Below are 22,886 nucleotides of genomic sequence, written 5' to 3'. Positions count from 1 at the left end.
ATTTCAAGGGTAATTTTTGCAAAAGTTGCTGATTTTTTTGATACAGTTAACTTTATATTAAAAAAATTATCTTGAGAAGAGGAAAATTTTTGATCTAAGAAAATTACTTTTCTGAAAACTGATTAAGAGTATCTTATTATATCCATTGTTATAAGAAATGCACAATAATTTTCTTTTCCTTTTATATTATTGGTTCAAAAACAACTTTATTTAACATATTAAAAAGAATTTTTTATTTTTTACTTGAACTCATTTTACACAGACTTGAGCCTTATTTTCAACAAGAATGGAATTTTGAACAGAATATTTTACTTAACAAGGAGGGTTTACACTTTTTTCTCTCTCACGCTCTATTGGTCAAACGAAAGTATCTCTGTCATACTTATACAACAAATGGAATCTTAAAAATCATTTTATACATAAATAAATGAAAATTTTCAAAAAAAGCGCTTCGCTCTTCTATAGATAATTTAATTATCTATCGAAGAGCGAAGCGTTTTTTTTTTTTAAATTATATCTTATACATGAACAAAGCATGTTTGAAAATTAACTATCAACCGTTATTGAAGTTATTTTTCTCTTCCAGTTTACTTAGTAAAAATAATTTTTTAAAATTTAATCACAAATCAGTTCAATGTGTATACAATTTATTGGAACCTCAACTGTCTTTTTAAACTCCGATTGACAGCACAAAAAAAAGGATTTTTCTTTTTCATATTTTTCGATTCACCAGTCGCACATTTAATTCCTTACAACCATAATTAATGATTATAAAAAGCGTCATCGTGACTTTAATTCAACCACTTATCGTCGGACATATTAAACTTGATTAAATATCTAGAGTAATGGAAGTAGTGAGTGATTCAGTGTCACATGTCATGATCATGAAATAAATTCTGTCAGTCGAGATCAAGGGTGTGTCGGTGGATTTCTCGTATGTAGAGTTGCTTAAATTTACGAATACGTGACACGAGATGAATATTTACCGGCTTTAAATTTACAATTAATAATTACAATTTAACTCTGATTAGATCCACGTAATAATTAGTTGATAAAAATAAGTATAAAAAATAGCGGATGAAGGAGTCGAGGAAGAGTAAGTCCACTTGTTACCATGTAAAATTTCTCCGTGTTAACGGATTAAGATAAAAATTGTGTTGAAGAGAAGCGGACTCAGTTAAGTTGGAATCACAGAGGCTACGGAGTAGACAGAGATGAGGCTTAGACAGATGATTAATGAGGCTTAATTAACATTTTGGGGCACATAAGGCGGCATGTACGGTCCGGTCAGGATGTACTGGACTGCTACGACCATCAGCTGGGGTGCGCTCCATCGGATGATGTAAGCACTTCCTGTAACAAATATACATCAGTGTGTTACTTTATGTCTTTTTGCTATCACAGATAATTCTGGCTTATTTTTATCTCATATTGTGTAGTGTGTTTTATTTTTTGTTAATCGATGGGTGGATCGGGAAGCAGCAAGAAAATAAAACCCCGAAGTGAAAAAGCGAGGATATTATCGGCTGTCGGGTTTTTCTGGCGAGCAGGGAAGTTACGTGCACTGAGTCCCATGAGTGCCGGGGAAGTATATCTGAAGCATCTTGAAACGAGAGTAGTTTTAACCCCTAGAGTCGATGATCGTGGCTATCGCTTTTATACTGTATCTAGTCTTAATGGCATCGTCAAGGGCGTAGTCTTTAATGTTCCTTATTTTAGTGTGGATTAGATTAGATAGTTCATTTTACTTCAATTATCAACACTAATTTTTTTGCTTTATTAACATCTATTAGTGGCGATAAACTTGTTAATTATTACTGAAAATTGATCTTATATTTTTTGTGTTGTTGCTTGTCCTATTTTTGTGATGGAAATGAATTGGTTTTTTTTAGAAATTAACTGAGCATTTGAGAAAAAAAGTTATAATTGAAACAAAATTATTATTTAATAATATTTTCTAATTCTAGACGTTTCTAGAAAGTTTTATAATGAAATTTTAATGAAATAATTTTATGATTCTATCTATATATGTGAATTATTTATATCAAATTAATTTTTTAAGCAAACAATTTTTTCGTTTTTCGGTCAAATTTATTAAAATTGAGTTAGAAAATTTTCTGACTAAAAAACAATACTGAGGAATGAATGTTTTAAAAGTAAAAATTGGAAACTTTTTCAAAATTAAAATCTAAAAACTGGAGTTGTTAATATTAAGTAAAAAGAATTAGTTGATTAAAAAAATTGATTCAAGTGTTACGTTCACGGAAATTTTAAATTTATTTTTAATTTATTAAATTATTATTTTAATCAATTAATTATTATCCGAGGTATTTCGTAACGGAAATACCTCGAGATAAGAGATTTCTGGAACGTCAACGCAGCCCAGTAGACTAAACAGTCTACGTTGTGGGATTTGGACTACGTTGATGTTCACATAGGGTAACCTGAGATGCAACGTTGCTAAAATATCATTATAAAAACCCATTGTAAAAATCATTACATTCATTCTGTCTTCAGACTTCTTCTGGAACAGTCAGTCCGAAGACTTAGCAGAGGAGCAATCTCTGCTGGTCCGAGGCTGAGCCTGCTAATTCCTTACTAATAAATATTTGTTAATTGTTAATCAATTACAATGGATATTTATTAAAACCTCAACCCAGGGTTGAGAGCGCTTATCAGCGTTCCACCCTAGTTCCTTTACCTAGAGCGCTAGCCAGCGTTCAGGCACTCTACCCATAATTTACCTGTAGGCAGGTAAATTAAAAAGTAAATATTAAACAATATTTTATAAATTAAAAATTTATTATAAAAAGTTCTTCGTGGATAAATCAATGACATGACCCACCTGGAGTCTATCGACTTCCTGATGAGGTAAAAATCTGGACTTAAATTATTTAAATAAATTTTAATTAATTACCCAAAATTTGGGAACGTAACACAAGAGAAAATATTTTGATCCAAGAAAATTATTTTTCAGAATTTTATTTATTTTATTTATTTTAAAAGTCGTTCTTACAAATTGTAACAATAATGATTGTTACGAGTGCACTCGAAAAAAATATTTTTAAATAGTTTTATGTAACCAATTTTCTTAAATTTGTTTCAAACCGGTACTTAAATCAAATATAACATAAATTTAGTTAGATTTTTGTAAGTTTTTTTACTGTTAGATAGTATTATCAATCTATATTACGAATTTAAAGTTATTTATTACCTTAAGAGGTCAAAAGTTACAAGTATAAAAATTTAAGCCAATTATAAAAAAAAATTACAGTTAGAAAAATAGTATATTAATAAAAAAATTGAAATTATATCAAGAAAATCCCTTCATTTAAAAATTTTTTGTTCGATTCAAGACAGTAAAATTCTTCAAAATGATTTTCTTCCATCAATACATTTTTTTTATCATCATTGTATAAATTTACCAAGTGCAAGAAACCGATAGTTGAAATTTCAATCACCACAAAAAAAAAACTAGTTTAAAATAAAAATCCCGATTGTTAATTAAAACCAGTGATAGAATATTTTTAATAAATGATATAATATACATAAAATAAAAACTAGATGTCATGCATAATATATGATAGAAAGTGAGGCGTTGATAAGAGGTCGGGAACGATCTTCTTCCGCGTTGCCAGCAGAAAATTATTCAACTATGGTAAAATGTAAATTGGCTAAAGTGCAAAGGACGAGAAGGAAAGAGAGAGAGAAAGGGAAAAAAGACGAAGGTGAATGAAGAGAAAGAGCGGTAGACGTGAGAGATGCTAAGTCAAGCTTGCTTGTCAACGTCATACTATCATCGCGAATACTTTCAAGTGCTAAGGAAAGTAAAAGGAGTAAAAGAGCCGAGAGGGATACTCGTCAAATAATTCCGCCGTGAAGTTTAAAAAAACGATGAAAAGAAATTCGTATTTATATATTTATATCACAAGGTATAAATATAAATAAAGATACATTTTCTTTTTTATGTTTTATTTTATGACGAGCTCAAGATTAAAAAGTGAAGCAAACGTAAAAATAAGTAACCACTTAAATCGGCTGGCTGATTTCGAATAGATTTTGTAAATTTTTTACGAGTGGCTTCCACCTTCCACATCACGTGCATAATATGTGTGCGACAATTTTTGTAATAATTCACGGTTGAGTCTCATCATTTTACCGATATTAATCCACGACATATTAGATCAGCATCGCCGACTTGCGAAACTGCCGCTGCAACTCCTCTATTTTAGTTGTCATATCATATTTATCTCTCCCTCCCTTCCTCTCTCCCTTTTTAACCCTCTTGCTGAGAAGGGTGAGCTTGAGTGTAACATCAGCCCTTCTACAGTCAACCTACCGGAAATATCTCCGATGCTCTTCGTACTATACCGGCTCGCTGCTCAACTGGTGAAATCTCTACTACGCTGCCGCGATGATTAACGACACGTGTACCTTGTTGAGAGAGAGTAGAGTTGTATACGTATGAATATAAGTATAGATATAGGTAACTATATCTATAATATAACTAAACGGAGAATTTTTATTTTTGTGGTTCCCGACTAAACCGCGAACAAATAGAGAGAAAGGGAGCCGGTTAGACTGAGAAAGAAAATCCGCGAACGCGGGTATAGTTGAGAAAACATATCTACATAAATATACACGTGGAAATAAATTTTAGCGGCGTGTCATCCGCATGTTCTCCTGGATTAAATGGAAACCATTGTAGCATATGCGCAGTCACGATACCAAATGCAACATATGCTAGCTCATATTTTTAATTATTTTTTAGTTATATAACTTTATGTACAGTTTTAGTTTTGGAGGTTTTTAAATATTTTTTCTCAACGATAATGATATTGATCTGGGAGTTTAGAAATATTTATCAGCATAGCCAAGCTAGCACTAGCAAAATCCATTTTGAAAGGATATTAATGATTGCTCGGAATATAAACAAGAAACAAAATTCTAATCAGAACAACTAATAAACAACAAATTTAGTATCATAAAATAATTTTGTTGTTTGAATAATGAGTCAATGTATGACGGACGAGTCCGCGCTATTTTGATAGATCTATATTTATCTGTTTATTATAAAAGTTTGAAATCGGTAATAATTCAAATTTCTATAAAGTTGGCATTGACGCATCCACCGTTGATAATCAGTATCTTGATAATTATTTAAGTAACAAAATTTATTCGTGGTGTTAAATTTGTTGCTCTACACAGTAAAAAATTTTACGTCATTGCGTCAAAAAATTTAGTGTTAAAAATGTTTGTGTTAAATATTTTACACTTCTTTGTGTAAATTTAACATTTATTATGTTAAATTAACATAAAAAAGTGTTAAATATTTAACATAAAAATTTTCAATACAAAATTTTTTGACGCATTGACGCAAAATTTTTTACTATATAATTAGAATTTTGTTACTGGATTAAATTCTAAGCAATCATTATTAACATCGATTAATAATTTTGGATTGTGTCAATGCTAACCCTACAGACGTAAAATTAAGAGGTGTAGTCAGATATTATATTGAGATTTTCACTAGCCAGCGCAGTAAGTAGTATAACAGTTTGTTACATCATTGGAATAATAGTCGTTGCTACATATTGTATATTTTATATTGATATCTAATAGTCAGATATATCTTCTATTTGGAAAATTCTTTACGTTTAGTAAAATGAAAATCGAAATGCTGTAATATTTATTATCTAACTTTTTGTTGGTACTATTCGCTGGGTGCGTAAGGCATAGTGGGAGACACAAAACGGATGTCAGCGCCCGCTGCGGACAATACAGAACTAAGGGTGGCTTTTTATTACTAAAGGCTATGAAAATAACACGTGTATCAGTTTAATTAAATGAATAAAATAAAATTGGTCATCAAAGTTGTTGTGTAGTTGATTGCAAAAATACTAGTAGAAATAGCAATTGTAAATTTTATAAGTTTCCGGTTGCCAATTGGAAATTAAATCAGCGAAAAAAATGGATAGCTGCTGCTCAACATTTCTCACATGTTCAGCCAGGACTAAATTTTTATCCTTTCTTTAAGTTTCTGGTTAAAAAATAATATTATGGGTAATAAATTAAAAAAAAAATTTTTTAATACGTTCGTCAACATATAATTATGTTAAATAGAGCTATTCGTTATTCTTTATCTAATTTCGGATTATTATATATTTAATATTAATACTGCACTGAAAAAAAAAATTCTTGACTGGAGTGTAAATTTTCTTGGCTCAAGAAAATCTTAAGGAAGATTGAAAATTTCTTGAATGAAGTCTCTTGAAACAAGATAAATTTCTTGAGCCAAGAAAATTTTTTCTTGCTCCAAAATAACTTTTGTTTTGCTTAAAATTTTCTTGGCGCAAGAAATTTGTTTTTTGTGTGTGATTTTTCATTCAATATTAATTTAACAATAAACATCTTGACAGATTTTAACACTGTTTAACCTAATTCACTTGAGACTTGTTTTAGTTATTGTGTTTATTTTCCTTACTGTTTTCAGCTGACCCGAGAAAAAATTTTTAATTTAATCTACACTCTGTGTAATATGCCACATTTTCCATGAAAAAAAATTTTTTTTCAAGTTTATTTAATTTTTTAAATAACTATTCGGCATCGAATGCATGTAAATTTTCTTAAAAGAGCCACCGTAAGTTGTATCGTTAGGTGGCGCTGGGGTCACGCACCCAGCGAATATACAAGATACCCCGTCAGTAACAAGACCTAGTTAAGAAATATTTGTAATGATAAGAAACTGTTCATAAGTTTTGATATTATTCATTATTTAAAGACATTTTCTATGGAATATTAACAGAAAATGGTAATTTTCAGGATAAACAAAACTACAATAAATTAAGAGATGAACGTCAACAATATTTCAACTTAATCAACCATCACAATACGGGAAAAAAATTATAGGAAAAATTAAAATGGTCTCATCATAACCCCGGACCAGACATTCACTACGGTTACTTCGATAATTTTATATTTCAAAATTTAAGATGTTACAGTTTAAACTTCCAAATATAAAGAGAAATTCAATCAAGTGATTTAAAATTTCACAGATAACCTCCAGTTGAACCGTTGCTTAGAAATATATCAAACGTTAATTAACATTTTATCTAGTTTCCATAAATAATAGCGATATTATCTCGTGATGCACGAAAGGTTACCCATGAATACGCACATCTGCGCGAACTTTTGCCAAAAGGTCTTTGTGTTGTATAAGTACCAAACATTAACTGGTGTGGTACTTGCCTTATTGCAATTTACTGTGCTAAAACGTAACTAGCGTAGATACACAGATATACAATGTATGTATAAATAGAATGGAGGGTGTTAGTCGGGTTCAGATAGAATAGGCAAAATGAAAATGAGCAGCCACTGGTAAGTATTACTGTGCTGTGGAGCAAAGTTCAGAGCTTTCCGCACAGCTACAAGTCGGAAGCTTTAATATAATATCCCCGTCGTCGTTCTCATGCATTTTGTTCAACCACTCTCCTCGGCCATTAGACTACGGAAATTGATCCTGGGATCTTGTTTTTAATTTTTGACCATTTTATTCTAACAAGTTTCGTTCTTTGCGCACAACTTTTAAGAAATAAAAATACAACCCGTAAAAAAATTTTTGTTGTGACCATTCATGGTCTGATCTGGTCATATATATATATATATATATATATATATATATATATATATATATATATATACATATTAAACTATGAGAATAAAAGAATAATTTTTTGTGACGTTTCAATTGCACATCTCAGAAGCGAAGCGTTGAGGTGGTGTTTCACTCTCGACATGTCAAAAAAAAGCAGTTTTTCCTAAACTGAAATTGATTTTTTTCACTCAAATCGCACTTATAGGATAATATAAGGTGAATAATAATATTAAAAATAATCTTTCCTAGCCGTTCGTGTGTCTGTGTTTTTGGATCCGTGTATGTGGCAAGAAAATTGGTCGAAAAAATTATCGTACTGGAATAATTTTTTTTTTTTTTTCATCTAAAGTAATACACTGCAGACTTTCTCAATTAATATGAGCGTTCAATTCAGTGTCATTTAATTATTATTTATGAAAAACTAAGATACGACTGTGTATTTGTATATTTACTAGAATTTAATTTGCGCGCGACTGAATATAAAGTTTACACATACTTTTATGCTTATGATGTATTCAACCAATCACATCACGAATAAATTGGTTTCACATATATTTCATCTCTATTGTAATATTAGGATACATACACTTTATTATTGTATTTTTTTTCCTCACTTTAGATTTATGGTGCCACTAAACCATAGCAGAGTTTTCTGTTTTTCATTATTTTATTTTAATCAATTTTATTGTGGAAAATGAGATTATGAAGGGTTCACTTTTGGATTTCTCAAACTTTTTTATTGTGAAAATAATATTAATTGGTACACGCTGGAATCGAACCCGGTCCTTCCCCTCTAGTAAGCGAGTACCGAGCCGACAAGTTATTGCCCGCCTTTTCGGGAACTTATAAATATAAATATACGTAAAATAAAAAAGCAAAAACAGTGTGACGTGTATAAATCATTAAATAGAAAATAGAGAATTTATCTCTACTCGGTATACAGAGAATTTGAAAGTGAAGATTAGACTTTGGATACTTGAGAGAGTTTCTTGACTGGAACCATAATATACGTTGAAGATACTTGGTATCTCAAGTATCTCTCGTATTTTCCTACGGTACTTAATGTCGATGTCTCTGTATGTGTGATCTAGGACAGTTTTCTACAAGTTAGAATACCACGTGATCACTGGACAGCCACGATGAATTGCTTTACTCTAGAGTTTGGACAGCGCTCCATTGAATTCAACGTAGAGTCGTCGAGGTATGTCAAATATGTCTAATAAAACGATCTATTATTCTAAATTGAAAACCTTGTTACTTTCCATTGAATAAATATATTTCATGCTGTTTATTGATGTTTTGTCTTCACTTCTAGAACTTTCTTCAACTACTCGACAAATCAATTGTACGCCAACGTAAATATTATTTCATCTATTAAAGGGGAATAACAAGTTTACTTAATCACAATGAAACAAAATTAATTAAACTATTGTAACTTTAGTAACTGATTAATATTTCTGTGACGTTAGTTTCATCTTTACTATTGTTGGACTTTGTACCAAAGGTTATTTTCTTTTATGACTAATGATACTTGAAATTTCTAGATTTTTTAACTATCAATAAATTTTACAATTAGTAGAATAAGTATTACTATTGATTGAATAAATATTACAATAAAATGTTATTGTTTCAGTAAACTTTTTGATTCAAATAAAAATTTTTTTTCCAAATTTTATTTTTAATTTTTTATTCTTAAAAAATTTTCTAAAATCAAAAAGTTAACTTAGATTTTTGTAATTTATAAGAAATCGAAAAAATAATTTGAAAAAATTTTTTTTTTACATTGTTCAATTTTTATTAAACTAAAAATGTTTGTGATTACAAAAAAAAACTTCTTGAAGTTTATAAATAAAATTTTGGTGAGTTTATGAATTTGTATAATTTTAAATACATCCACAAAGACTACAAAACAAATGTAAATATTCAGTAAAAAATTAATTTTTCTTCTCATGAAAATTGATTGACGATAAAAACGAAATCTAAAAAATAAATTAAAATTACGGACAAAACAAACTGTTGAGCAATCTTACAAGTTTTTTATTTTTATTTCAGTCTCACTAAAAATATAATCCACTTATACATACATGTTAATTCACGAGTTTGTCCATTTATCATGATTATAATATATCTATTTTAATTTAATACAATATAATGTAGTATGTAATTTGTTCAACTGTTGTTCAGTAGTATGGTTGGCGAACATAGAATCAAGAAAGGAAGAATTTTAATTTTAAAACTCAAGGTAATTGCATACGCAACGAAGCACTAGCCATTTGGCGAAAGTGCTTATACATTTACTAACCTTTTCACCTAGTATTTTTTTACTCACAATGAAAAAGACACCGTTAATTTTATAAATTCAAGATACAACATTATTTCTTGATAATTTTAAAAACATTTTCCTCATTATGACCTCCTATTTTACATTACTTTTTTTCAATTACTTTTTCACAACGCCTCATATTTATTTAGCTCCACGCCATTATCTGCAGTTTCGTCGTAAATTTATTTGCTAAAACAATTATAATCATAAAAAATTCGGCTCTTAATATTTAAAGTGAAATGAAAAAACACAATAGAGCCCGGGGTAATTTTGAATTTCCAGAGAGCTCGTCACGCACTCGCGATGACAGGATTTGAGGTCAAAGCTTGAAAGCACGAAAAGAGATTGGTAAAGGAATGACAGGTCAAGTAGCCAAAGCCGGTCCATTGCCGGTGTATGGAGAAAAAAGTAGATTTGAGAAAATAAAGAAAAAGAGAGAAATAAAAAAAATGAAATGGCATAAAAAGTTTAAAGAAGTTGGGAGAAGAGAAAAGAAAGTTGAGGCAGGTATTGCCAGAAGCCAGGATGCAGAAAAGAAGATTGGAGGCCAGGTTAAAAGTTTTCTTTAAGAAAAAAGGGTAAGGATGTATACAGTTATAGAGTTACATATCCTTCAGCTACATCGGATACGTGCTGGTATATTTCCTCCAAGCTATCTTCTATCCCTTTACTTTGGCTCCCTCTATCTATCAGAAGATATAGTTAGTTTTCTAGATCTAGCTCCCACTATTCAAGCTATCGGGTTTATCTTATCCGAGCTAACGTAGGGTGGACCTTCGGCTTATCGTTCAGAGAGCTAACTTTAAGTTAAAGGATGGTGTACTGTTCGGCGAAGATCATTGCATACTTTATTCAAATGCTTTTAATTTTTTGTTTTTCATTTTTTTTTTTTTTTTTTTTTTTTTTATTGTACATGTAACGCAGAATAAACTGTTTAATCAATGTGTATTTAAAGAGCAATCACGTAATTTATGGAGCAAAAAATTAAAAGTTTTTTACTTGGGAATAATGGATTTTATCACGTATGATTTACATACATTAATCAAAAATTACGGGTGCTTTTTCTGTCGAGTCAAGTGATTGGAAAAAAAGGATGACCGATAAATCTTTGAAATGTTTCCGATAAATAATTTTTATTTTTTTTTTTGCCTGGGAAATTTGTTTCAGTCATGGAGGTAGAGTATTTAAACGTAGAAAATTCAATAATTTATTATTAAAATTTTGAGTCAAAATAACTTTATAAAATAAATGAAAGTTTGATGTAAATTTTTGTGAAATTTATAAGAACTATGGTTAATATACTATTGTTAAAGTTAGATTTTAATGGAAAAAATTTGGTCTCTAAAATGATGAACTGAATCATTTTTTGTTAATATTCAAAAGGAAAATGTTCTTAAAAATGTTGAATACATGGATGTAGTTTCCTTCCAATTATAAATATTTCTCAACTAACCCTTATACTAAATCATAATTTGCAGTTTATTAACCTCCTGATAAAGGATTCATCCATTTTAATGGAAAATTTTTCTCCAACATACACCAGGACCAGGAAATTACAATTAAATTAAATAAATATTAAAATTTTGATCTATTTTTTTTTGTTTAACGGCCAAAAATAAGAATCACGCGAGGTCGACATGTACATTTTAATGAATATTAAATTTCCACATATAAAATAAATTTTTAACCCAAATTATTTTATAAAAAAAGAAAAATCTCTTGGAGCGTGTAAAAATTTAATTAATTAAAGAGAGTAAATAAAAAAATAATTTAATTAAATAAAGAAAAGTATATATTGATACTCCAGTAGTAAAAAAAGAGTTAGTACTAACAAGTAGATACGGCTGCAATGTTTGGAAATAATTAGTAAATATGGTCGGTGAGACTGCTAGATGAGAGTCGGTAGCTCCAAGTGGAAAGGGTTTATAATAGTACCTACAACCGTGTTACTGCAGCCTGAGTACTATTCTATATCTCAACTCTACTTCCTGTATAATAGTACGAAATACCAAGTAGTTACGTACACACAACACCGCTATATATCGTAATATAAGCGGTTATACATGTATGTGTTGGGTGTTGGGTTATAGTTACACGGAACTGGTCAGTTGTTAATAGTAAAAGTTTCCGTCTGGGCCAGACAGACTTGTAACAAGCTACTCGATGGGTTATGGTTAACGAGCTTATAGAAAATAATGGGATTTACACACAAGTTACTTTAAATAGAGATCAATATTAAATTTAACAAGAAATATTTAGTAGGCAAAAACCATATATATTTATGAATATTGCATTAACTTGTAATATATCATACTGCTCTTTAGGCGCGTTGCGCGACGATTAAATATTTATACTGATTAATATCGTTATTAATACAATTAGTTCATGCAATAGAAATGCAACACAGATACTATCCTCGAAATTAATAATTATCGATTCGAATGATTTTTATTTTTTAGTACAGAGTGAATTATTATTAATGTATTTATTGATTTTTAATTACTATAATCTATTTGATATTGAATTATTCCAATTTGTGATAGAATTAAAGGAATTTATATTTTCACATTTGTTGAGTATTAAATTAATAAGTTGGAATAAAATGAAGCTGACTTAGAAGAAAAATCCTTGATTTATGAAAATTTTTTTTGTTTAAAAAATTTATAAAATTTTAATTGAATAGAATTTATAATTTGCAATATTGAAAAAAAAAATTTTATTCAATCATTAAAACTTGAAAATTTTGCATGATTTTATAAAATTTTAAAAAGCTTTTAAACTAATTTTTTTCCTCGGTTCATTTTATCGAAAAAAAGTAATAATTTTTTTTTTTTAACTATTCGTTAATTTAATATTCTCATGATATATCTCTTATAATATTAAAATCTAATTTTACAAAACGCAAACTTTTATGAAGAAAGAAAAATCTTCATTGTTTCATAAATTATGTTATTAATTATTAAGTAATCTAAGTTTTAATTCTTGATCGTTCTTCAAGTTAATCTCTTATATTACGATAAAAAATTTCCATTACAAATAATTAATCGCTCTACGACTTAACTGAAGGATCAACCAATTTTTTTTAATATCACAGATATCTCTAACAAATTTATTTCACGAATTTTTATTTATTTATTAATTTTTGATACAAAATAAATTTATAAGACAACTCTTCATAAAATATTTATTGCTCTTTAGTAGATAACAAATTTATTAAATTGTAAATTTAATAATAAAAAAATTCCCTTGGTAAAAGTAATTTTAAAAAATATTGTTAGGATGCGATGAAAGAACATTCATCATATATTTTTTTTATTAATCGCAATAAAGTTTAAGGGAACATTCATCATATATTTTTTTTATTAATCGCAATAAAGTTTAAGGGAGTATAACTGAAATGGAAAGAAATAATAAAAAGAAGTGAAATAATGTTTCATAGCATAAATATGTCAATCATTTTTCATGTAAAAAAAGTAATATGTTTTGCCGGCGGGAATAGCAATCGCAAAGTTCAAATACACTAGTCGATTTTAGTTGAATTTTCACCTCAAAGAACAATGTTTTGTATTCAGTCATGTTGTTAGTCTGCTCTACACGGTCTATTACAAGCAACGGTTACCTATTGAGCGTAAAAAAAAAGAGCAGAGCCAGTAAGGTAAGTGGCTGAGTTCGAGCTCGAGTCGGGTGAAAAGGGAACCAAGTAAGTGTGCAGACCAACGCGACTTACAACGATGCAAGCCACCTAACTCAGTCTCCTTAACCACACTATACTGTTATTTCTTTTTCTTCTAGAGAAAAAAAGAGGTGTGTGTATGTGTGTGTGTGTGTGTGTGTGTGTGTGTGTGTGTGTGTGTGTGTGTGTGTGTGTGTGTGTGATTCGTGAGCCGAGCTTGTCGGTTGAGTAGAACGCGTGAATAAATAAAAGTTCGGCAACGCCTATATTCCTATCCTACAGAAAAGAGCTTTAGCGAGCACACTCGCTAGATTATCCGGTTTAGCTCTTTTCGATCTGCACCATCCAAACTTTACCATTTAAGTATATATCTATGCTTAAATATCACATGTATTTTTAGAAATATCAACTAATCTACACGGCGTTACACATTATTTTTTTATTTGGTGGATATAAGGCTAAATCTTAGCTAAAAAATAATAAATCGGAAAAAATGTCGTTTTGTTGAATTTATTCAAATTTCTGCTCAGTAGTTGATTTTAATGGTAAGAATACTTAAAATTTGATGGGGCGCATTTTCATATTTTTTTAACTTTGATAAAAAAATTCAGAAAAAAAAGAAAAACAAAAAGATGAATAAAAAAAATAATCGCTTTTGAACTTGCGTTATACTTCAAAATAATTTTTTCATTTTTTCTGAATCTAGTTTGAAAACTTTTCTACTTGATTCAAGACAAATTTTTTCAACTTTTTTGGTTACATTTTTTTTGTCTTAAGATGTTGATTTTTATGTCAATATGCGCAGAATAGATTTTTTATAACAATAGTTTTGGTATAGAATTTTATAGATGAAAAAAAATCTTTAAATTTCATGAATTACGTTTTTTAACTGCCTCACAAATAAAAATATTCTATCAAATATACATAAAAATAAAAAAAAATTTTTAAAAACAGCTCATAAATTGCAGTACAAAGTAAAATTTATAGTAACTATTTGCCACTAGCAAAAAATTGGTAAAATTACGTTTTTTAAATTAAATTTTTCTAAACTCTAAGAAATTAATTTAAAAACTGTAAAAATCAGTACTTAGGATTTTATTTCATAAAAATGTTATTTTTTGCTTGAACTTTCTTTTATTACAACAGAAACTGTAATTTTTTTGATGGCTTTTTTGTTGACACGTAGCAGAATTTTCGAAAAAAGCTGATACAATATTTGAATTTATCCCAATTCAGTCAGTAATGTAACACAAAATCCATCAATTTCTGTCTCTACGTCCTAAATTAAGACCTCTCTGTCTTTATTCCTCGGTCGTCATTACCGTCATGAAAACGGTCTGAAAAAAAAAAAAAAAAAACTCATAACATGATAGCAATATCGAAAGATTCAATCAACTCGTATCACGACTTTCGACCCCCATGTAAAAGCAAATTCATTGTCTCTAGCAACTCGCCTTGTTAAATTGATCAGATACCGTTTCGCGTGAGTTAACTTGACACCTTTGTCCCTTTTCTATTTACCTTTTTTGGTGATTATTTACGATGTGATTCCGATGATAGTAGTCACTTCCAGGACAAAGAAAGGTGAATAAACTACAGGTGATTGGGGATGATAGCCTGAATTGGATTGATGAGCTCACAGGTGTCAAGCTTGATATAGACACGTCGTTTAGAGTACGTGGTCTGGAAGTTGGATTTGCAGACACGCTTTGGGTGATATCCAAAGCATGAGAAGGAGGTTAGAGATAGTTATAACCGTAGATAGCTAAGGAATACAGAAAGGGATCGTAATGTGCAGCAGTATATGTTGCAGAGTGGGCTGTAAGAGGTGGAGGTAAGAGGTAAGAGCACCGTGGGTTCGAGTTAATATTAACATCAGTATCTAACGTATAGACTGCAGAATAAAGGGTACATGCAGACTACCTGGTTAGGAGAGTGAATGCGCGAGCGTGTTGTTCCTTCGTAATTTCCTACTAAACGTACGACGGGATGAGCATACATATTTCAGCTACCAAGGAGATGCCTTAACATATGAGAAGTTGTAGTAGTTGTTATTGTGTTAGGAGTTAAGGTATAAAGGTTACGAGTAATGTACGTAATTTAGTGTATGGACGAGGTGCCTTGAGCGTTATGATTATATGTATAATTATCGAAACATTTACAAAATTTACTGAGATGCTTTATGTTCTAGTCTTTTGAACTTTAAAAGTCATATAGCAATTTGTTAATTATTAGTATGATTATTTGGGTAATTATGCGAAAGATTCCAAGGTTAAACAACCTCTTTGAACAATTTAATACACGGAAAAAAAATTTACATCTATCAAGAAAATTATTTTGAAGAGCTTCATTGTTTTGATTTCAAAAGAGAATTCTTAAGTTACGAAATTAAGTCAAATTTTCTTGATTTAAGAATTTTTCATCTTGACTCAATAGTCCACTGACTTTACTCTTAACTGTTGTGGGGACTAATTTGTTAGTGGAATTTTATTGTTCCATTTTATGCAAAAAAATTCGTAGATTACGAAAATAATAATTAGAAAGCTGAACTCCCCCGGGTTTTTTAAATAAATAAAAAAATAACATTCGGGTCGCTGAGACAGGGTATATTTTCTTCAAATATCTTATTTATATTAATGTAAAGCCCTATTAATATTATAACCGAATTAAAGGGCGAAAAATTTTGAAGATGGATTTTAATTGATAGCTGTTGTAACTTTGGTAGTCGATAAAAAATTAGGGGTAGTTTCCAGAGTGGATGATTTTTCCTTAATTTGATTTCTCCAAACTGAAATTCACGACGAGAATTTTTTTCATGTTATTAATTAAAAAAAACTCCACTAAAAAATTTCTAAATTTTTTTTTTAAATAAAAAAAATTTTTTTTCTTTCAGTTACAAAATTTATATTTAAAAATAAAAAAAAAATTAATATTTCCTTTTTCCTCAGTTTGATACAAAAAATTAATTTTAATAATTAGAAAAAATTACATAGATATTTTTTTTTTCAATTTTAGTAAGTAGAGTTTTTAGATAAATTCTCTTTTTTTGTTTGAATATTAACATTTTGTTCTCTCGGTGAATGGTTTTTATAATTAATCATTCATAAATTAAATTTATGTTTGAATGGAATATTAACAATTATTATTCCTACTTTCGTCATAATTATTAAATTCATTGGGTAGAATTTACATTAATATATTTTTTATACCTTTTGCATTTGAGTGCAAGTAATAATGAATGTTAACCTGAATTTCAATTCTTAATATTCCTAAATTCGAATTTTTAATTGTGGTTAATTTTTCTCATACATTACTAAAATAATTTAATGAATGATGTTCTTTAAAAATGTATTCATCCGTTGAATGGGGCTTAAATGAATAAAATACCACTTGAAAAGATGAATAATCTTACAATAAATTATTGATATTTTTAAGTAAAATTGCGCTCACAAAGTACGCATTAGAATATTCGATTGAGCTAAATTATTAAAAAATTTGTATTTTTTAATTTTTTTTTTTTTTTGCAAAAAACTGAAAAAAGTATTTTTACCCAACATTTCTTTATTAAAAATTTTTTTGTCTTAAATGGTCTTTTTTTTTAATTTTATGTCAGCGCGGATTCATTTATTAATCAAAGCATTGTAATTAAAGCATTGTATCTAAAAAAATTAAAAAAAATATCTCTTTTTCCAGCAAGTGGAGTAGAAACTTGCCTCAAGCTTGTTTGACAACATTATGATTAGAAAATCAAATTGATTTATAGTTTAAAAATAATAATTATAATGTAATATTATTATTATTATTAATAATATACTTGTTTTAGTTTGAACAGTAACCAAGACATGATATCATGTTTAAAACTTTTATAATACAACTTTTCTTCGATCAAGAATCTGGTACGCATTCTCCTATAAATTTCCCTGGTGAATTTCGCCTCTCAGCTAATAGATTTTTATCTGCTTATGAATAAGAAATTCTTCTACCGCAATATCTATTTTATTAAAAAATAAAGATGCAAAAATATCTTATCCTCATGGTTATGATAATCATCATTATTATTTTTATTCATTTTTCCACAAAAAACCTCAACTCATTGGACAACGAATAGCAGTATTAAAGTAACAGTGATAGTGAAAAGTGAGTCCGGTCTGAGCCTTACCTTTTTATTTATTTTCATTTCCTTTTTATATATATATATATATATATATATATATATATATATATATATATATATATATATATATATATATATATTGAGACATAAATTTTTCTTTTTAATGATAAATTCATTTATCAACCCACTAAAACCTCGCGGGTAAGAATTTTAATCGGTTGAACCTCTAAATCAGCTAAAGTCACGTAAGTACTACATACACGTCTAATTTTGCCGCTCCGATTCGGAACACATCTCTGCTTTTATCTGCCCTCGGGCGTTTTTTGTTCCAGTTATATTTGCAAGCGCATTTTGCAATCTTCCAGGATTGCAAAAAATTTCTGGAATTCATCTTACAAAAGCGATCATATAAAATTTTTTAATCTACGCTGTATGCATTTGAAGGTTATACTTCGGGACGGCTATCCAGTCCATTGTGTTGAGTGACTTCAGCAAAGTGACACAAATTGAAACTGCTACCTCATCGTCATTTTTAGCCAACAGTCTACAGCATAAATCAACAGGTGTCGCCTCTTGTGAAAACATACTTTTGTTTACATTTGTATCGCTTGACGTTTATGGAAAAGATATGGAATATTTATTCTCCGTTAGGGTGATATTGCTTATTTGTTATGGATTGTTTTAGATGTAAAAAACCAGTTGCCAAGTTTATTAAGTGCAAAACCTGCAAGCAACCGTATCACCCTAGCTGTGCTAGATTAGTAGTGGTGTCAAAATCAGCAAATTGTTGTGCTACATCGTTTGCTGCTCCTCTGTCTGCTGGTTATTCTGTACTGACCACTCAGAATCAGTTTTCCTTCAGACCATCTAGTCTTTCCAACCTAAAGCACAAGGACTCTTTTCATTCTACTCACTCTAGCTACAAATCTGCTAATTCATCGCCAAAAACACCGCCTGTTATTTTAGGTGACGATTCTGTATTCTTATCACCAACCGCAACAAATTCTGCCAAGATGTCTGATCTATCTAATGAAGCTGGTGGAAGTTCAACGGAAGGAAATTTAAGTGACAAAAAACCTGATGAAGCTAAATCGAACTGGGCAAATTTCAGTGTAGATGAAAAATTGAATCTCCTCCTTGATATGTCGTTCAAAAATAGTACAAGTATTCAAAATGTCGCAAACAGTCTCGATAATCACAGTCGCGAAATCAAAAGTTTAGCTGCTAAGATGGAGCTGAATACCAACAAAATTAAATCTTTATCCGATAATCTCGATATTGCCAATAAATCACTTGCTGACATATCCAAAATCCAGGTATCAACACAACAAGATATAAGTGAGATAAATAATAAATTAAGGGCTAATTCGATTAAATGCAATGAAAATTCAGTGTCTATTGGCTTATTAAAGGCTAAGGTTGATAGCATGGCTGGTGTCTCATCTCACAACCAGATAGTAAATCAGCATATATCTTCGGAGTTATTGTTATCTGGTGTTCCTGATAGTATTGTTGTCGAGAAGTCACCAGAGCAGATAGTTCATCAAGTCTTTGATAAACATGGAGTCGCAAATCTTACCTCAGACATTTTGAACATTCGTGAGTTTAATACCAAAAAGAAACAAGGTGTCTCTAATCAAAAGCAAACCTCGCGTTCATTCGTTTTGCATTTAAAGTCATCGGATATTTGTCAGCATATTATTAACAGAAAACGTCGCTCACCGAAGCTTGAAATTGAAAACATTTTCGAGTCTAGTTGCAATGCTGCTTCAGGGAAACAAATCTATATCAATGAATTTCTTGATGGTCATGTTTATCGACTATTACAAACTGCAAAAGCAAAAGCCAAGGAATGCAAGTACAAATATGTTTGGGTATATAAGGGAAAAATTTTTGCAAAAAGGACGATGATTCATCTAAGTTTTTAATTTGCTCTGAAGCAGATTTAGACAAATTTGAATAGCAATTACCATGTCAAAGTAATGTCACTATGTCATCAATAAATATTCTGAGCTTAAATATAAATAGTTTCTCTGCCCATACAGCCCAATTTGAAGCTCTAGTTACCGAGCTAAAGCCACACATAATTACAGTTGTTGAAACCTGGCTTACTCCTGATAGTCATATTGCTCTAAAGGATTATGTAATTTTGCGTCGTGACCGTGGATTGATAAACTTAAATGGGCATTACATCAGAGGTGGAGGCGTTGCATGCCTAATACATAATTCTCTAAAATCGAAATTATTATTATCATCTGAAACTGATGACATCAATCATCCTGAATACATGTTAATTGATGTTCTATCATCATCTGGATGTCGCATACTTCTTTCAGCTATTTACAGAAGACCACAGGGTTTATTATTAGATAGCTTCATTACACATTTTGCCAAATTTTATCCATCATATAAAAATATTATCATCATGGGTGACTTGAATTGCAATCTTATGAAAACTGATCGTTCATCAAATCACCTCAAATCTTTCATTGCAGACTCGGGACTTTATTGCATACCATATGGATCTACATTTCATTCTTCTGGAGTTGACTCGTGGCTGGATGTCATTATGTTGATAGTAGTGATAAATTAGAAAGCTATTCTAAGTCTCAAATGCCTTTCATAGGTGGTCATAATTATTTATGCTGCAAATATAAATTTGAAGTGGCACCAAAATATGATAAAACAGTCAAGTTCAGAGATTTCAAACACTGTGATCATGAAGCTCTTACGAATGATTTAAATCGAAATTTGAATTTTGCTAATGCTAACCTCGATGGTTTGGATCCAAACTGCTTAGTTGGACATTTCATCAACGCAATTACATCAGTCTTAGATAGCTTTGCTCCTTTTGTCGTCAGGAAATTGAGTCGTCCAAGCAGTCCGTGGTTAACTAATGAGTTAAGGCACAAATTTAGGCAACGTGATAATCTATATAAAAAAGCACGACGAACTGGAGATCGAATCCTTCTTGCTCAGTACAAGATAAAACGTAAGGAATTGAAATTCGAACTGGCCTCTGCTCGAGATGCTTATTTCAAACAAGTTCTCGATGTCACCAGCAGTAATACAAACTTATGGCCAACCCTTAAGCGTTTGGGTATTGTTAAATCTAAAAGCTCTTCACCTTTGGACAGCTTTAATGCTGACTCTTTAAATAATTTCTATGCCAATATCTTAAAGAAACATCCTTCCTGTTCTCGTGAGTTCGTAATGGACTTATCATCAGTTACCGAGAGAAAAGTAAATAGCATATTTAATTGGTCCAAAATTGATATTGTAGATGTCACAAAGAATTTACAAATTACTGTTCAGAAGTCCAAAGGCAAAAGCCCTGATGGATTGGATCTCAAATGGCTGAAAGATCATCTACCACAGATCTCGATTTTTCTCATGAACATCTACAATAGGTCTATTGACACGTGCGTCTTTCCTGATGCCTGGAAGCTGGTCTATATTGTTCCTCTAAATAAAATAAGTGCACCAAAGTCTATGTCAGACACTAGACCTATAGCCAATGTATCCCATCTTGCCAAAGTATTTGAACGTATATTGGCAAATCAGCTTACGAATTATCTTGAATCGAATAATATCATTGATGAACATCAATCTGGTTTTCGGAAGCATCATAGTACTCAAGCAGCCCTGCTCCGCTTGACTGATGATGTTCGCAAAGCTATTGACAGAGACGAATTAACCTACTTCATTTTATTTGATTTCTCAAAAGCTTTTGACTATGTTAAACCAGAAGTGCTATTTGTGACAATGTATCAAATAGGTTTCTCGACTGAGGTTATTCTTTGGTTCCTATCGTATCTTACTGGCCGATCACAAGCAGTTCTAAACTATGATTGTTCTATATCTGATGTCATAAATACTACTTCAGGTGTTCCTCAAGGATCTATTTTGGGCCCCATTCTCTTCCTCATCATGATTAATGGAGTGACGAAACGGCTGAAATTTTGTCAATATGGCCTCTTTGCTGACGACAAATCTGCATACTATCATTTTGATTTTTCCCAACTAAACGATGCAGCACATAAAATCAATACTGATGCTCAAGCAGTGGCCGATTGGGCAAAGGAAGTGGGTCTAGAACTCAACCTTGGGAAAACTAAAGTGATGATTCTAGGACGTAGTAGGAAATTGAAGCTACTTAAGGGTTGTGATCTTCCTGAAATAATTGTAGATGGAAACGTTATCCCATATGTTAGTTCAACTAAACATTTGGGTGTTTATTTATCAGCAGATCTTTCCTGGGATCTTCATGTTTCACAAATCTCTCGAAAGGTCTATGGTACTCTAAATAACCTAAAATATAGGAAGAATATATTATCTACCTCAACCCGGAAATTGCTGGTCGCTGCAATGGTTATTCCAATTATTGACTACTGCTCTTTGGTCTTGATCGATACATCCAAAAGGTTAGATTACAAGTTACAACGCTTGATAAATAACGGCATAAGATTTATTTTCAACCTGAAACGTGATGAGCATATAACACCTCACAGACGCTCGTTACAGTGGCTCACAGTCAAATCGAAGCGTTACTACTTCTTGGCTTGTTTTCTGTACAAACTTTTTAACTCTGGTGAACCTAAATTCCTCAGAAGCATGTTTGTCGAAGAGTCACCAGATATTAGACGTTCCGAGAGAGTGGCTGCCAGACAGAACAATATCACTTTTAAAATTCCTAATTTCTCAACTACCTCCTACGAACATTCATTCTTGGTCTCATCGATACGCCTCTGGAGAGAATTGCCACCTGACGTCATCAATGCACTTAGCATAGACACTTTCAAGACAAAAGCATATAAATTCTTCCATGATCTTGAGCTTAAGGAGAACTTGATTCCCGGCTTCATCGGAGATGATTCAAATCGTTAAAATTTGGAGTGCTTTAGCTTTAGATTTAAATCGAAACCTAGTCTGTAAACGATTTTCAAACTTCTTGCCTACTCTTCAGCTAAACTGGAATTTCAGAAAATTTTTCTGCTTATTTGATGATATTTCCTAAATTTTTTCTTAAATTTTCTCTTTTTTTTTTTGACTGTTTTCATTTCTCATCATTTTTCATTATCCTGTTAGCGAAATCTAAATACTGTTGTAATATTTATTCAGA

The 22,886-nt window shown here is 30.5% G+C and overlaps 1 protein-coding gene across 9 annotated transcripts in view; it reads right to left on the bottom strand.

The window, feature by feature from the left end:
* Positions 1-202: 202 nt before the first annotated feature.
* Positions 203-22,886, bottom strand: part of LOC141527017 (lachesin) — a 294,984-nt gene continuing 272,300 nt past the window's right edge. For 5 of the 9 annotated variants that reach the window (XM_074242235.1, XM_074242234.1, XM_074242240.1 and 2 more), the window contains one exon: positions 203-1,353. In XM_074242235.1, coding sequence (XP_074098336.1) covers positions 1,244-1,353 — 110 coding nt within the window. In that variant the 3' untranslated portion in view covers positions 203-1,243. Of the gene's footprint in view, positions 1,354-9,663; positions 10,167-14,766; positions 14,988-22,886 lie in introns of those variants that run through there. The other 4 variants (XM_074242237.1, XM_074242241.1, XR_012479120.1 and 1 more) reach the window with 3 other exon arrangements.

This window comes from Cotesia typhae, unplaced genomic scaffold (assembly GCF_013202065.1).
Source record: "Cotesia typhae breed Kobodo isofemale line unplaced genomic scaffold, CoteBio_Ctyphae contig_4, whole genome shotgun sequence".
Classification (NCBI taxonomy): domain Eukaryota; kingdom Metazoa; phylum Arthropoda; class Insecta; order Hymenoptera; family Braconidae; genus Cotesia; species Cotesia typhae.
Note: the sequence above shows the minus strand (reverse complement) of the source record. Positions and strands in the feature narration are given on the sequence as shown.